The sequence below is a fragment of the Talaromyces rugulosus genome, chromosome I (assembly GCF_013368755.1).
Source record: "Talaromyces rugulosus chromosome I, complete sequence".
In the NCBI taxonomy this organism is placed as follows: domain Eukaryota; kingdom Fungi; phylum Ascomycota; class Eurotiomycetes; order Eurotiales; family Trichocomaceae; genus Talaromyces; species Talaromyces rugulosus.
The window spans coordinates 4,279,241-4,293,866 of NC_049561.1; the positions used below are offsets into that span (position 1 = coordinate 4,279,241).

General features: G+C 47.3%; 6 protein-coding genes across 6 annotated transcripts; 3 read left to right on the forward strand and 3 right to left on the reverse strand.

The window, feature by feature from the left end:
* Nucleotides 1-953: 953 nt before the first annotated feature.
* Nucleotides 954-2,045, forward strand: TRUGW13939_01435 (uncharacterized protein; the record flags this gene model as incomplete). The annotated part of the gene is made up of 1 exon (XM_035484635.1): nucleotides 954-2,045. One exon carries the CDS (start codon nucleotides 954-956, stop codon nucleotides 2,043-2,045), a length of 1,092 nt encoding a protein of 363 aa, XP_035340528.1.
* Nucleotides 2,046-2,658: 613 nt separating this feature from the next.
* TRUGW13939_01436 (uncharacterized protein) lies at nucleotides 2,659-4,554 on the reverse strand (the record flags this gene model as incomplete). Its single annotated transcript, XM_035484636.1, has 2 exons — nucleotides 2,659-3,804; nucleotides 3,859-4,554. The coding sequence occupies 2 exons, from the start codon at nucleotides 4,552-4,554 to the stop codon at nucleotides 2,659-2,661; spliced, it is 1,842 nt and encodes a 613-aa protein (XP_035340529.1).
* Nucleotides 4,555-4,860: 306 nt separating this feature from the next.
* Nucleotides 4,861-7,014, forward strand: TRUGW13939_01437 (uncharacterized protein; the record flags this gene model as incomplete). The annotated part of the gene is made up of 3 exons (XM_035484637.1): nucleotides 4,861-4,907; nucleotides 4,960-5,722; nucleotides 5,782-7,014. 3 exons carry the CDS (start codon nucleotides 4,861-4,863, stop codon nucleotides 7,012-7,014), a joined length of 2,043 nt encoding a protein of 680 aa, XP_035340530.1.
* An 86-nt stretch (nucleotides 7,015-7,100) lies between these two features.
* Nucleotides 7,101-8,490, reverse strand: TRUGW13939_01438 (uncharacterized protein; the record flags this gene model as incomplete). The annotated part of the gene is made up of 5 exons (XM_035484638.1): nucleotides 7,101-7,736; nucleotides 7,800-8,066; nucleotides 8,125-8,170; nucleotides 8,230-8,288; nucleotides 8,344-8,490. The coding sequence occupies 5 exons, from the start codon at nucleotides 8,488-8,490 to the stop codon at nucleotides 7,101-7,103; spliced, it is 1,155 nt and encodes a 384-aa protein (XP_035340531.1).
* Nucleotides 8,491-9,523: 1,033 nt separating this feature from the next.
* On the forward strand, nucleotides 9,524-11,517 carry TRUGW13939_01439 (uncharacterized protein; the record flags this gene model as incomplete). The annotated part of the gene is made up of 6 exons (XM_035484639.1): nucleotides 9,524-9,956; nucleotides 10,022-10,213; nucleotides 10,278-10,612; nucleotides 10,666-10,805; nucleotides 10,856-11,262; nucleotides 11,318-11,517. 6 exons carry the CDS (start codon nucleotides 9,524-9,526, stop codon nucleotides 11,515-11,517), a joined length of 1,707 nt encoding a protein of 568 aa, XP_035340532.1.
* A 1,643-nt stretch (nucleotides 11,518-13,160) lies between these two features.
* On the reverse strand, nucleotides 13,161-14,027 carry TRUGW13939_01440 (uncharacterized protein; the record flags this gene model as incomplete). The annotated part of the gene is made up of 1 exon (XM_035484640.1): nucleotides 13,161-14,027. One exon carries the CDS (start codon nucleotides 14,025-14,027, stop codon nucleotides 13,161-13,163), a length of 867 nt encoding a protein of 288 aa, XP_035340533.1.
* Nucleotides 14,028-14,626: the final 599 nt, after the last annotated feature.

Consider the following 14,626-nt stretch of genomic DNA (forward strand, 5'->3'; position numbering starts at 1 on the left):
CGTTGTTGGTCGCGTTAATTTGAGAGAACAAAACAAACACCTCCTAAAATGAGTGACCAACAGCTGAGGACGAGCGCGTCAGCTTGTTTGGAACTTTTTGAGACCCTGAATATGCCTGATGTCAGCTATTATTGGGCGATCCTACTTCGCGAATGAAGCATTTCCCGTTTGGGCACTAATCCTGGTCAGCATCGCATCACGGACTCTGCACAGCCGTCCACGCGCGCAAATAGTTCCGGAATTAGCAGAGTCGGGGATTGGTAGCCACATACGCGCTTTACAGACCGTATCGCGTATTGCTGAGGTCTTGCGAATGCGCAGAACCAATTACTATTACTACTCTGTATAGTACCATGATGAGGAGAACATTTGTAGCGCGCAATCTGATTGGCTGGCGGAGGATTTATAGTTGCAGCCCTGTTTCTCCGTGATATTTGGACACTGGACACCGTGTACTCAGCAGTTGTTGTTTCTTGTTATTCTTATTATTGCGTATTCTTTCTTGAGCCCTAACGAATCGGGATTCGGCAGTCCTGCTTCAAAATTAACCTTACTCTGGCTACGTAACATCGCCTGGAAGCCCGATCGGAACGTTGTTCCTTGCTAGTCTCCTACTTCAAGGGGTATTGATCATCTCACCATGCTCATCCTGCATCTGGGCAAGTCGGAATTGTACCATTGGCCCCCGATACAGCGTTGACCCATCTGCTGACCGTGGGACTGTGTCATCTGGGTGTCGTTCTATATTTAATGTGTGATGGAGAGAGCATATAAGTTGACAGCATCTGCCGAGTGATCGGCATTGATTGTTTTGTTTGTTAACCAACAATAAATCCTTATTTTTCTTTTCTCTTCCATTCTTTATCTACTCCCTGTCATTCAACATTGGACCCAATCACATTCGTTTAGAACACCAACTACGTTATACGTCCTCTCCCTCTCTCATCACCAACATGGTTGGCCTCGGCTTCATCGCCCGGCTCTCTGCTGCAGCTCTCCTTTTCACCTCGTCACTGGCATCTCCTATTGCCAAGCGAGCTGCTGCAACGCCCAGTCTATCTGGCGACGCGATTGTCATCGGCGGTGGCACATACCCTCGCGCCAACTTCTTGCAGGACGGAACCATCATCGGCACATACAGCGCGACTGACGGCGACACCAAGAACATTGTAGTAGTGCAGTCGACCGATGGCGGAAACTCATGGACCCAGGTCGGCACTGTGGCTTCAGCAGACAAGAATACGCGTGATCTGGACAACCCCTATCCCATCCAGCTGCCTTCGGGCCGCATTCTAGTTGCTATGCGAAACCATGACAAAACACTGAACAGCGACGGCTCGTCCACGTACACGTTCTACCGCATCACTGTCTGCTACTCGGATGACAATGGTGCCACCTGGTCGTACCTGAGCACCCCAGCATCAGACCCTGCTAACGGTGTGAATGGAAGCTGGGAGCCCTTCTTCCGCATAGCCAACGACGGCAGCACTCTGCAACTGTACTACTCCCGCGAAAATTCGGCTATTGACCAAGACAGCTTGATGCGCACATCGACTGACGGCGGTGCTACCTGGACTTCTGCCACTGTCATTTCCGGTGGTGATACCGACAACACTCGCGATGGTATGTTGGGCGTGACCCAGGTCAGTGGCGACAACCTCATCGCCGTGTTTGAGTCTATCCCCTCAGGCAGCACTTTCTCCGTCTACTCAGTCACCAGCTCCGACGATGGCAGCACCTGGGGCAACCGTCAGACCGTCTACGCCGCCCCGTCCGGCTTCAACGCACAAGCTCCTCAGGTCACCAACGTTGGCGGCACTCTTGTTGTCAGCTTCCAGACCGACGAAGATCTCTCTGGCCAGAACCAGAAGAACGAGGCAGCCAAAATCGTGACCAGCACTGACGGTGGCTCCTCTTGGGGAAACAAATTGACCTTCTCCCCGGCCGTTAGCAACTGGGCCGGTCTTTTGACTATCGACGACACCAGTCTCTTCGGTTTGGCTGACCACTCTGGCTCAAAGGCCCAGAAGATTACTCTGGCATAGCTACACCCGGGAAGTCCCACTGCCTCTTCTTCAGGCAGTAGTAGTACGGCTACCTCTATCACGACCTCTACTCCCTCAGCGGCCTCAAGTTCAGCGACTAGTTCTGCTTTGCGTGCGTTGGTTGTATTGGACTGGCACATTCTATCATTGATTCCTTTTTTTTCCTTGTACATAGCAGTTTAAAACATTACGTGTTTCACTGGTGTAAACACATTATCAGCCTTGCATCATCTCTATAGTAATAATACCAAAAAAAAAAAAACCTTTTTTCAGCCACTGAACGTGCTTGTTCAGGTTAGATCACTTAAAAATACTTCCTTTATAGCGATTATAGGACGCACTAATGCAATAACCCTGACGTGGAAAATTCTGGTAAATATCCTGTATGGCTCATCTAACCAGTTTACTTAGCCACGGTGCCGTGCGTAGTCGCTCAGAATGGAAGGTTATTAGGAGAAATAGACAAGTTCCAACCGGTAGCTTCGCCGAGGAGTTATTACAGAATTTTTAAATCACATATAGGACAATGAAAGAGCCTAATGGGTACAAGTGAGGACCAATCGGTGAGCACCAAGCATAGGGCTAGAATATAAAATTCCTAATTGAAGCATGTTCATGTAAAAGATGGCCGGATCTTTCCACTCGCTCGATGGGCTAGTCGCTCTCTCATGGTAGCTCCATACATATGGCGAACCCACGCACAGCACACTTGGCGCGTGTCCTTGGGATCGATAATCTCCTCGACGCCAAATGCATTGGCCGTTCTGACCGGGTTCATAAGCCGCCTATATTCCGCGTCCAGCGCTTCGTACATTTCCTCTTTGCGTCCGACTTTTTCAGCTTCACGCAGCTCGTGGCGGTGGCCAACCTCGATGCCTCCTTCAAGAGGCAAAGAGCCCCATTGTCCGGATGGCCAGGCCACTTGCATGGATGGATCACGGGCTGCGATCATAACACCGCCAGCGACACCAAAGACTCGCCGCGTGATGACATTGAAGATCGGCGTTGTGGTGGAGAAATAGGTCTTGGTCAGTTCGATTCCCCAGCGCATAACCGATGTTCTCTCTGCAATTGTGCCAATGGCATATCCGGCTATCATACGCAAGTCAGTATTTGGTATTCTGATCAAACTAATCTTGAGTAGAGGCATTTTTCCCGGCAAAGGAGACCACTCACGGATGTCCAAAAACTGTAGAACGGGAATATTCATCACATCACAGAGTTTCAAAAACCTTGTCAGCTTCTGGCTGCCTTGAGCGTCCAACGCTCCTCCATTCACTTCACAATTTAGCGAAATCACTCCAACGGGATGACCTGCTAGACGTGCTAGTCCACTGATAGCTGTTTTGCCCCATAAAGCTCCGATCTCAAACCAGGATCCATGGTCAATTACCGATTTTATGATGAATCTAGGATTATACATCCGCGTCTGTTTCCGAGGTATGATAGACCGTAACGAGAGATCCTCTCGGGTTTCGGGGTCGGTACATGGAACGACCGGTGGTGCGTCGAGGCCCGAATTGGGCAGATACCCCAAAACTGTCCGGATCTGATCAAAACATCCTGCTTCGTCGGCAGCAAGATTGTCTATGGTGCCATTTGTGCAATGCATCATTGGCCCGCCAAGGTCCCGGAAGCTGAGCCCTTCTTCAAAAGTGGCGCCCTCGACTACCTTCGGTCCAGCATTGAACAATGTGCCAACGTCTGCAGCCATGACGCTGAAATGGCATGCCACTACTCTCGCGGCTCCTAGACCAATCTATGTCGGTCAGCAAACAATAGTGACAGTATTATAAAATAGATGACGCCTCACCGCTGGCCCGAGAACTGCGCCCAAGTTCGGAATCCCCATATTCAACTGTTCTACAACGTGACGAAAATGAGGAAGAGATGGCAGATAGCTCCAGCCCTCTTTCTTGATCGTGGTGACGCTACCTCCCCCAGAACTCCCATCGACGAGTTTGATCACGGGCAACTTGAGCGCAACAGCCATCTTTTCCAGATAAACAGTCTTCCCAGAGCTTGCCCCATCTGCATGGCCACTGCGAATACTGAAATCGTCTGCTGTCAGAAGCACGTCTCTCCCTTGCAATTTGCCGGTGCCTTGGATATTGTTACTTGGAGTGAAGCTGGCCACTCGTTCTTGTGTGGGACTCGTCGTCTCCCATTTCACAGTTCCTGACACCGAGCCAACTTCTCGGAACGTACTGTCGTCAAGTAGTTGTTCGATTCTTTCACGCACCCAGAGTTTTCCAGCCTGTTTCTGGCGGATGTAGCCTCGATGCTTCAGGTTGGGCGTAGTGGCTGCGTCTCTCAGAGTCGATATGGTTGAGAGGATATCTGAGTAGTCTGCTGGCAAATTCGAGCTACTGCCAGGCCCCTTCGAATCTTTTCCTGAGGGCGAGGGTCCATCTTTGGCGACGTGCGCCGTAACTTGGTTCAGTCGCTGAGCAGCTTGGTTAGTTGTTTTTGCGGCATCTGTCGGTTTCTGTTCCGAGCCTTTCTTCATTACGTCTGACAAGCAGTCTCTGCTAAACTTATGAAGCGGTGACTCAGTTGCCTATAGCTAACAGCACACTGTGCAGATAAGTATAATACGTCGTCCCTCAAAAGACTCCAGCAAGATGTGAGCAACGAACTTGCGGCTTGGCCCGAGAAGCCTCGGCTTTTCTCCGCAGCTGCTGTGGAGACGAACGATCACGCGTCGCGGAATCCTGATGGCTCGGAGTTCTAATCTAATATTTAACGTCTTCATTCTGGTAAAGGGTGGTCTGCGAGAGAATAAGTTAAGAAAACAAAAATAAAAGTTCTCAACATGAAGCCTCCAACTAGGCCGATTCGTCGGCTCCTGGTTGCTAATAGGTGAAAGACGTCCTATTCTCGGCTAAGCCAGTATCACACTAACACTCTCCAGAGGAGAAATTGCTATTCGCATTCTTCAAGCTGCTCGTGAACTACCATCAGGTGTCCCAATTGAGACCTTTGCGCTTTATACGGAAGGAGACCAAACACACTGCGAGGTTGGTCGCCCGGATCACCAGATTTTGCTTTCCTCGCCGGGGAGATATATGGACATCTCGTACCTTGTCACTCTAGTTAAAACCCATTCCATTGATGCCATTCATCCAGGATATGGGTTCCTGAGCGAAAGTGCCGAGTTTTCCCAACGACTATGGGAAGAAGCAGGAACTATTGTTATAGGGCCCGGCTGGGAGATCCTTGAGCAGATGGGCGACAAGCTGCAGGCCAAGGCGTTAGCGGCACGTTGTAATATTCCAGTTTTACCAACAGTAGAGATTTCGACTGCAGCCCTGGATAAGGCTCGTGAATTTGCCCATAGAGTCGGCTATCCTATCATGATTAAGGCCGTCGATGGGGGCGGTGGGCGAGGGATCCGGTTAGTTGGCGCTCCAGAACAGCTTTCCAGCGCAGTTGAACGAGCCCAGGGAGAATCTCCGTCAAGAACAGTCTTTGTGGAGAAGGCTGCGGTAGGTGGATTTCATCACGTCGAGGTCCAAATCATCGGCGACGGAACAGGGCAAGTGAGGCACCTCTGGGAGAGAGACTGCAGTATGCAAAGGCGATTCCAAAAGATTGTCGAGTATGCACCTGCTATCAGTCTGAGTCGTTCAGTTATCAAGAGCATTATCGATGCGGCTATCAAGATGGCTAGTGCCGTAAGTTGAATTTCGTCGGTTGGCGGTTGGAATTGGTTATGGCTGACTGCAAAAAATAGACACAATATTTCTCTCTGGGGACATTCGAGTTTCTCGTCAATGGCAATACAAAAGAATTTTATTTTCTCGAGATTAATCCTCGGCTACAAGTGGAACATACGATAACTGAATGCATTTCTGGCGTTGATTTAGTACAAACGCAGCTCCTTCTAGCCCAAGGCCAACCTCTAGACACCGTGGGACTTGGAAAAATGAATGACCCAGAATTGACGCCAACACAACGATCTATTCAATTGCGGCTCTGTGCAGAGGACCCAGGATCAAACTTTTCTCTGAGCGTGGGCAATGTGTCCCAGTTGGTGGTTCCTAGCGGGCACGGTGTTCGAGTTGATACACATTTCTCTTCGATATCACCTACACTCGTTGGGTCCGATTTTGACAATTTACTAGCCAAAATTATAATCACCGCTGGTGACTGGGAAGCAGTTATCCGCAAAGGCCGGCGCGTGCTAGCCGACACTATGGTTTCTGGAGTGAAGACAAATTTAAATTTGCTGAGAGGAATCATGGATCACGCCCATCTCATGCAAGGAAGTCCTGATACGCAATGGCTTGAAAGCAATCTAGTTGATCTGCTGAATTCTGGCCATGAGCTTTCAGAAAAGACAGCCTTAAGTAGTCCTTCGAACTCGACCACGTCTTCACATGGAAACCTAGTAGCCTCTTCATCAAATGTCCTTTTCCGCAAAGGTGACGCCTGGTCCATGACGTTGGAGCCGCTTTCTCAGTCTGATAAACAGAAAGCTTCTCCATCTCAAAGCAGTATACAGAGCCACCTCCTTCTCACAAGAGTTCTTCGCAACGAATTTCCCTCTTCTCTAACAGCAGAAGTTGAATACGCTGTTTCTTCCTCATCTTCTCCGGCAATACCATATCGACTACATTTAGCCGAGACAAGTGCCTCCGCGTCAGCTCTTGCTTCATCGACGAGCCGTCCTGGTGATTCGTCTAATCCGAATCACTTATTATTTCCGCTATCAGGGAGACTGACTGAGGTACTTGTCGGGGAAGGAGACGAGGTTGCAAGGGATCAAGTCGTCGCTTATGTCAAGCAAATGAAGATGGAGCTGGAAATTAGAAGCCATCGGCCTGGGGTGGTGAAATGGGTCGTCCAGATGGAGGAGTCTTCGCAAAGTCAAGGCATGGACGTTGCAGAAGGTCATCTGTTGCTGGAATTTAACGAAAAGGAAAAACCCCATGTGCAGCAGCCGGCCACCAAAGGGAAGCTTTAATGCTTTTATCTCTTGGATCTATATTATCTCGGTATATAATTCGTAGTGCACGCTCCATATTACTGCTATCTAAAGTTTTAATAATCCTACACAGCACTGCTTTTTTGGAATTGAAAATACTGCCGATTCAAAAGCTCTGGCGACGTAATCGTGTCACGTTTGCTTTGCACACCGACTGTGGACGTGACGGTAATACCACCGCTGCTTTCCTGGAAAAGCTCCTCTTTAGAATCATTTCGCCAGCGCTGGTCTTGCTCCTCCCCGACCCCTGGGGTTGTACCGCAGTCAGCGGAGGTCACTCGTGTGTGGCCACTCTTTTTAATGCGATTGCTTTTGGCTGGGATGGTAGATAATTCATTATTCGTGTCGCCACTGCTCTCTTTCCTATAAGAAGAAGACCTGTTGCCCCCAGTGGTAGTACTCTGAAATGGCTTCTTGCTAATGTACTTCAGCCACAGAGCCTTCATAGACGGGGCATTTGCCGCCATAATAGCAACATCAAGCTCAACCGCCGAAATGATCACCATTTTCCCCAAAGTATAGGTAAAGTCGGGGTTGACGTCGAATTCATGAAGGACAATTAGACGAAGGAAAGATACAAGAACAGCAGACCCGCCAAAGGTGATGACAGCGATGAGGGTGATCCGACGTCGAACGCTGGCTTGAAGCTTCCACAGAGTAGGAATCGGTAGAACCAATATTATGACGTCCGTGGTAATGCTCTATCGATGGATCCCTTAGCTTGGAAGGCCTATATTTATTGCGACGAGAATGGTGTTACTTACCAGTGACGCGACAAAGTAATAAGAAACAGCCTTGGATAGACACTTCGCATTTGGGTACGCAGCAGCGTTGAAGAAGGCCGCAAGAGGCGTGCATTGAAAGCAGTATATCAGCCAGATTGTGATTGTGAATATGGTGTTGAGCGCCATGGTTGCGTACACGCTTTGTGTAAAACGCTGAGTGTTTGAAAGTCGAAGGTAGAAGAGCAGAAAACACGTCTTAATAATGAAATGCATCCATATGTAATAGATCTCTTCTGCAAACAAACACTGGGGTTTTAGTTAGCAACCGAGTGCTATTTCATCGTTGTTAAATTGAGGTCATCACCTTTGTCAAGATCAAGAGATTCTCAGTATCTACGCCGGCGATATGACTAAATCATTTCAGCTCAGGGACATCAAGACAAAACATTGTAAAAGTGATTTATCTTACAGTCCACCTCCATAATGCAGGAATATGTAGAGAATGGCTTCTTGCGCAGTATTGAAAAACTTCGTCCTGTCAGAGAGCCACTTTTAGACTTGTTATTTTTCAAGTACAGCTTACCAGAATTGATGACATACAAATATCATCCCATCCAAAGCTCTTAATGACATATCGGCGAGAATAAATTCGCAATAGGATACTCGTCGTCGACAGAGTCCAGAATACGGTTGAAACCCCGTAGGCTGCAGGCTGGAGTGTCTCAAACATTGTGCCAGTGTCTCAACAGTTTACTGGATAATTAAACACAACAGCATTTGAAGACAGGAATGACTGGATTCTTAAAAAAACGGCTCGCACTGCAGAAAAGTATTAGAACCATCCCTGCACATTAGGACTGATCGTCCCGTCCTGACACCTACAGCGTGAAAAATGGGGCTAACATCCAAAAGGAACGTGAAAAAAGCTATGTATAATTAATATTCAAAATTAAACCAATCGACGAGCTATTTACTGCAGGCTTTTAAGTACCGCTCTCCGCACGTTTCAAAGAGTATACTAAAGAGATGGGCCACGCAACCAACGGTCCCCATAAAGTGGAGCCTTGCTGGTCTGTTCGAGCTTTTTCCATTTGTGAGCTTTCGAAATAAGCATGTTAACCGTTGCCCTAGCTCCTACTTAGAAGAAGCCATCTTGTTTTCCCCTGGGCAAAGTGACGAGATGAGAAAGGATTTCTGCCTCGTTTCCGGGGCGAACAACGTAGTCCTTCCGCCTGTCTTACTTCTTCCCGCACTCACCTGCCGAATAAAATATTCCAATATGGTGGCTAGTACTACTACCAACAGGGAAAAAAAGAAAAATGAGTCGGAACCAGACAGTCTCGACCTAGGGCTGTGGAGCAGGGGGTCTGACAGCGGTTGCTAAGCGTGTTAAAGGCTCGGTGCAGGTGTCCGCTTGGCTGCGCGAGTCAGCGATGCACATTACACTAGTCCAAAGTGGTAATGAGTTGTCTTGCGATGTTTCGGGGTGATTCAGTAGTGTAATAGTGGTGATAGTATTAAGTGCTTAAGCGAACTTGTTATATGTAACATTATCCCAATTTTCAGGAAAACCGGGAAACCTCCCGTGCTAAAGGGTAGACTAGAAAGAAACAGACCTAGACCAGGCATGCAGTTAGCGAGCACACGACTAACAGGTGGTTCCTTGATGCTGGCTTCGTTAGACCCTGGTTCTGGTTCCCCCAAGTATTTGGGGAGCTTCGTCTTCAATTGCGAGGGAAGGACTGCCAGCGAAGCTATTTGTAATGGAGTTCAGTGGACATCCGGCCGTTCGGCTGCTGACACCAGAGCCGCTGCAACTAGCATTTGCTTTTACATCTCTCGGGATTGCGTTCCACTTATGCATTCGTACGGTTGAGGTTGACTATAGGTTATGGCGACTGTTGGGGCTGTACCTGGTCAGTTGGTCCTCCTTGGCAGTAGCGTATAACACTATCTTCGGTCTCGGCTTGCTTCATGCCGTTGGAATTGCGTCGTTTGCAGGGGTCTGCTTTCACACTGGGCTTGCTTTGAGCATTACCATTTATCGGCTGCTCTTCCATCGACTACGAAACTTCCCTGGCCCCTTGGGCGCCAAGCTCAGTCGGTTTTATGCGGTTAAGCTTGCGTCTAAAAACCTCCAGTATCACCTAGAGTTGCAAGGGCTCCATCGGAAGTACGGTGATTTTGTCCGCACAGGTATGGGATTGGGAAGCGATATCAATGCTCCTTGAAAGTCGGTACTTAATTAACGTTGTATACAGGACCTCGCGAAATCTCCGTCATTCGCCCGTCTGCTGTCCAAACAATTCATGGCTCCAAGTCGGCTTGCTTACGGTCGACGTGGTATAGTCAGGTCTCGGACGATGTCACCAAGATATCGCTGAATTCAACTCGAAACCCTGATGTTCACCGTCGCAGAAAACGAGCATGGGATCGGGGGTTCAGCATCAAGGGTACCGTGTTCCTCCTAGTGTGAGACCAAAGTAGGCATGTTTCAACTCACATGGAATACCATAGCCCTATCTATCTACGAGCCACGAGTTCGATCAAAGGTTGATGTGCTTGTATCGCAACTCCGAGCACGCTTAGGCCAGCCAATTAATATCGCCGAGTGGACTATGTTTTTGAGTTTTGATGTAATGGGCCAAATTGGATTTGACAAAGATTTCCATCAATTGGAAGAGGCAAAAGAGCACAGTGCCATCGCCGGCCTCCATGCTCAAATGGCAGTACTCGGACTGCTCAGTCCGCTACCGTGGCTACTATCGTTTCTCGGCTCAATCCCCGGGTTGACGGGCAGTTACGCATTGTTCATGGACTATTGTGCCAAGCAAGTTGAGGAAGCAAAAGCCGTGTGTACTTCCTAGTGGGCCAGAGAAACCAATATCTGACATGTGAGATCTAGAAATGGCAACCGGGGAGTGATGAAAATCCCACCAGTGTCATCTCCTGGCTTCTTAAGGCCAAGGATGAGAACGACCAATCTGCTCCTCCTGGAGATGGAGCTTTGGATGAAGATGGACGTCTTATCATCATTGCCGGAAGGTATGTTTTATCTGTCCTTCTTGGACTTCTTATTCTAACCAATATTCCAGTGACACAACAGGGGTGACACTTGCCAATGCGTTATATTTCCTTATAAAAAATCCTCCGGTGTATAAAAAGCTTCAAACCCAACTCGATAGCATTTTCCCCGTAGGCGACAGTTCATGTACCTATGACAAAATCCGAGATATACCGTATCTTGATGCAGTTATAAATGAAACGCTGCGTCTCAAGCCAGCTGTACCTAGTGGCCAACCACGGGTGACCCCTCCGGATGGCTTGCAAATCGACGATGTCTGGATTCCTGGAGATATCAATGTTATCACTCCGCAGTATGTGATTCAGCGGGATGAGCGAAATTTCCCTAGAGGAGAAGAATATGTGCCTGAAAGATGGCTTGCCGAAGAAAAGAAGGCTATGATCTTTCACGAGCAAGCCTTTTTTCCATTTCAAATTGGTGAGTCGATTATAACATCAGCCTAGTTGGTCAGTACGTTAACAGGGCGTATTAGGCCCGTATGGATGTGTAGGCAAGCAGCTTGCTCTTATGCAGCTCCGCTGGACGATTTCCTTGGTAGCGCTGAATTTCGATATTTCGCTCGCTCCAGGGGAGGATGGTGTTTCATTTGATCAAGGGGCAAAAGATACATTCACTTTTTCCGTGTCACCACTGCAAATGAAGTTTCAGACAAGGACCAAATCCAACATCTAGATGTGTTTTGGCGAATGACAAGCGATGCAGGATGGTTTCCGACTAGCACGATTCACGAACTAGGTCTGAGGTGAATTATTTATAACTGCAGTCCCCAATTCAATATTGTTGATTTCAAGTGTGTACGTGTATGACCTTAAGATTTAAGCGCAACTAGTACACATATGGCCGTTTAATTTTCTGGCTTTATCGATTGATCATGATATTGTTCCATTCATATATACATGTAGACGATCCCGTTTTGAGCGTTTAATTTCCAAACATTTGAATGTTATTTATATAAGAACTATCTCAAAAAGGTATATTTTACATATTTTCGTGGCTACAGAACAAGAATTCATTCAGGATTATAATGTAAAAGGATAGGTATGGCGATAAAGAAGTTTTATTGCCATTGAGTACATAGGTATGGAAGGGCAACGCACCGTAGATGTAGATTCAGGCACGTATGTATTCTTAACTAATTTGACATTTTACTTCTACTACTAGATTTTCTGGGCTTGACAACCCAGACTATCTAAAAACACAGTGTCTGTAAAAACCCATTGACTGTGGCAAAATATTGAGGTCAGGAGCCTGGAGCTTGGTTCTTGAATCGTCACAACTTCTCTTGTGGAGGCAGTCAGGGTTTGTTTTCGGTTTGTAGAGTGTCCGGATTCATTCAAGTCAAAAAGAGGGAATAGGGACAGCCAATGGACATGTTACTGTGCTTATTAAGCAGGCGAAAGTAGGGAGCGATGAGTCCAACGGCATCTCTCATTGTTGTCAACACACGAACATGTCGTTTCATCTAGTTCGTGGAGTTTTAAAAACCGAAGCAGAGAAATACACTCAAGAAATGCCCTGCAACGACGGGCATCTAAGATATTCCAAAACTTGCATAGCACCGGTCCTCCACGTATAGGCCATATCCATCCATTCTATACAATCTGTGCGAGTTGACGCCTGCTCATGCATGGTTAACATCATCCAAATCCGACGCGTAACCCCACTCATTTGTGTCTTGTTTGGGGTTTAGACTAGAAGATATAATATGCGCTATGACTGGTCAAAATGATCCCCTGAAAGACCAGCGGAGAAGATATTTTTCCGCAGGCGACACGACCAAACAACCTAAGAAGACAGTTGTAGTTATGGTTGTTTCAAACGGTGGTGTGAAGGCTAAAAGGCACAACACCTAATCATTTTCACAAGGCCGAAAAAAAAAAATTTCTTGATAGCTTGAATCTTTCCATATGACGAGCAAATGTGACACTCATGGTAAGAAACTTGATGGATGAGGAAATGGACGTGTCAGGCATAACCAGATACCCATCATGTGAGGAATAGCCTCAATATCAAAGAAGTATGCCGTGTATATTTGGAAAAAGAAAACAGGAAGAAGAGGGGTAAGAAATAAAATAAATAGTAATTCCTATCGCCTTCTCTACAAACGACACCCCGGCAAGTTCCATGTCCTGACGAGATTCTTCAACAAAATAAAAACCCCGTGTAACAAAGCATTCCGATACCGCAGTGCAGGATTTATGGGAACATCCTAAACCAGCACCGCTCGACTTTTGCTTTTTCTGTGACATGAAATGTGTAGATTATGATCTGGCCAAGTTATTGCCAAAGCGTACAAATGTACTTTTCTTATATCCTTACTTCCTAATCTCAATTGCTTCAATTCCTTTGGCGGCTTTTTCCTTCCAGTCTTCTCTCCAGCGTGACAACGGAGGCCGGCCGTAGACAAGATCCCCTGAACCCCAAACGATTCTCTTCCGGTCCGTCTCCTCGGTTACCTCATTGTCGGGGCAAATTATGTAGAATGTGCCGTTGGATATTTTTTCGTTCATAAAGCCAACGACCTGTTCCGATGTCCATGCACCGTCTGGTTTGGAAGTGAAATTACCAGCTGTCAGCCCTGTGTAGGTCCAGCCAGGAACTAACAAATGGACACTGATATTTGGATTGTTGTTATAGAGGTCCAATGACAGCTGCTCGGCGATCGTTTTGACCGCACTTTTTGAGGCATTATACGCTGGGTTTCCCGGAGGGTTCGTGATCCCTTGTTTGGAGCCCGTGAGAACAATCGCCCTGGGGTCTTTCTTTTCACTTGTCACACTATCGATAAATGCGGCCAGTCCATTTGTATAGCCGAGTGTGTTGGTGGCGATTGTCTTTTCAAAGTACTCGGGATCTTGCCAGGGTGTTTTGCCTTGGGCAGGCTTGAAGCTAGCGCCAGCATTGAGCATCAGAAAGTCGATTCCGGCTGGATACTTGGCGAGAACATCTTGCTGGACTGTCTTCCAAGCGTCTCGGGCGGACACGTCTATATGGTAAGTGGATATCGTATTGCTGGAAGAGGGTTGCATCTGGGCAGCAGCAGCAGACAAAGCGTCTTGGCTCTTGTCGAGCAGCACAACGTTCATGCCATGGGCGTAGCAGGATTTGGCGGCGGCGAGGCCGATTCCGGAGGCACCGCCTGTTATCAGTGCTGTTGCACCCTTTCGAAAGACAGCCGACATGTTTAATGTGTGTTTTAAGGTTAGGAACAATACTAATAGTGATGGTGAAGGAGGGAGGTTGATGTTGTTGACCCCGCACCGTTTCCCGCTACGTCATACTCTCTATCACCATGCTACCATGTATTTCTACGAGATCAAATAATGACTGGAATCAATTTATATGTATATACAAAACTACAATATATGCATTTTTCGAGGCCACTTTCTAAAAATAGGGTTGATAGTAGTTATGTATCAATTGATCAATTGTTGCGTATACTGCATGTGAAATATACCAGAAGATGTATATATTGATATCAGACTCCCACTATATGCGCCTCGACTTTTGAGCAAGTAAACATGAAAGATATCAATTGATCTGGTCCGAAAATGCATATCTTAGATTGTTAATAATTATTGTACTTAGGCTTTAGTACCTGAATGAAATCTCACGTGCATGTGTGATGCGACCTTCTTTCCCCATGCGGCAAAGAGCTGCGTATTTTCTTCAAGTTCCCCTTGTCATCATCGCCAATGCAACCTTCCTTCCAGATCATCAATTGCTCGTTTAAAACCAACAGAGGTACCGCCACGAACGTCTGAATGTAGCGACACGGCAA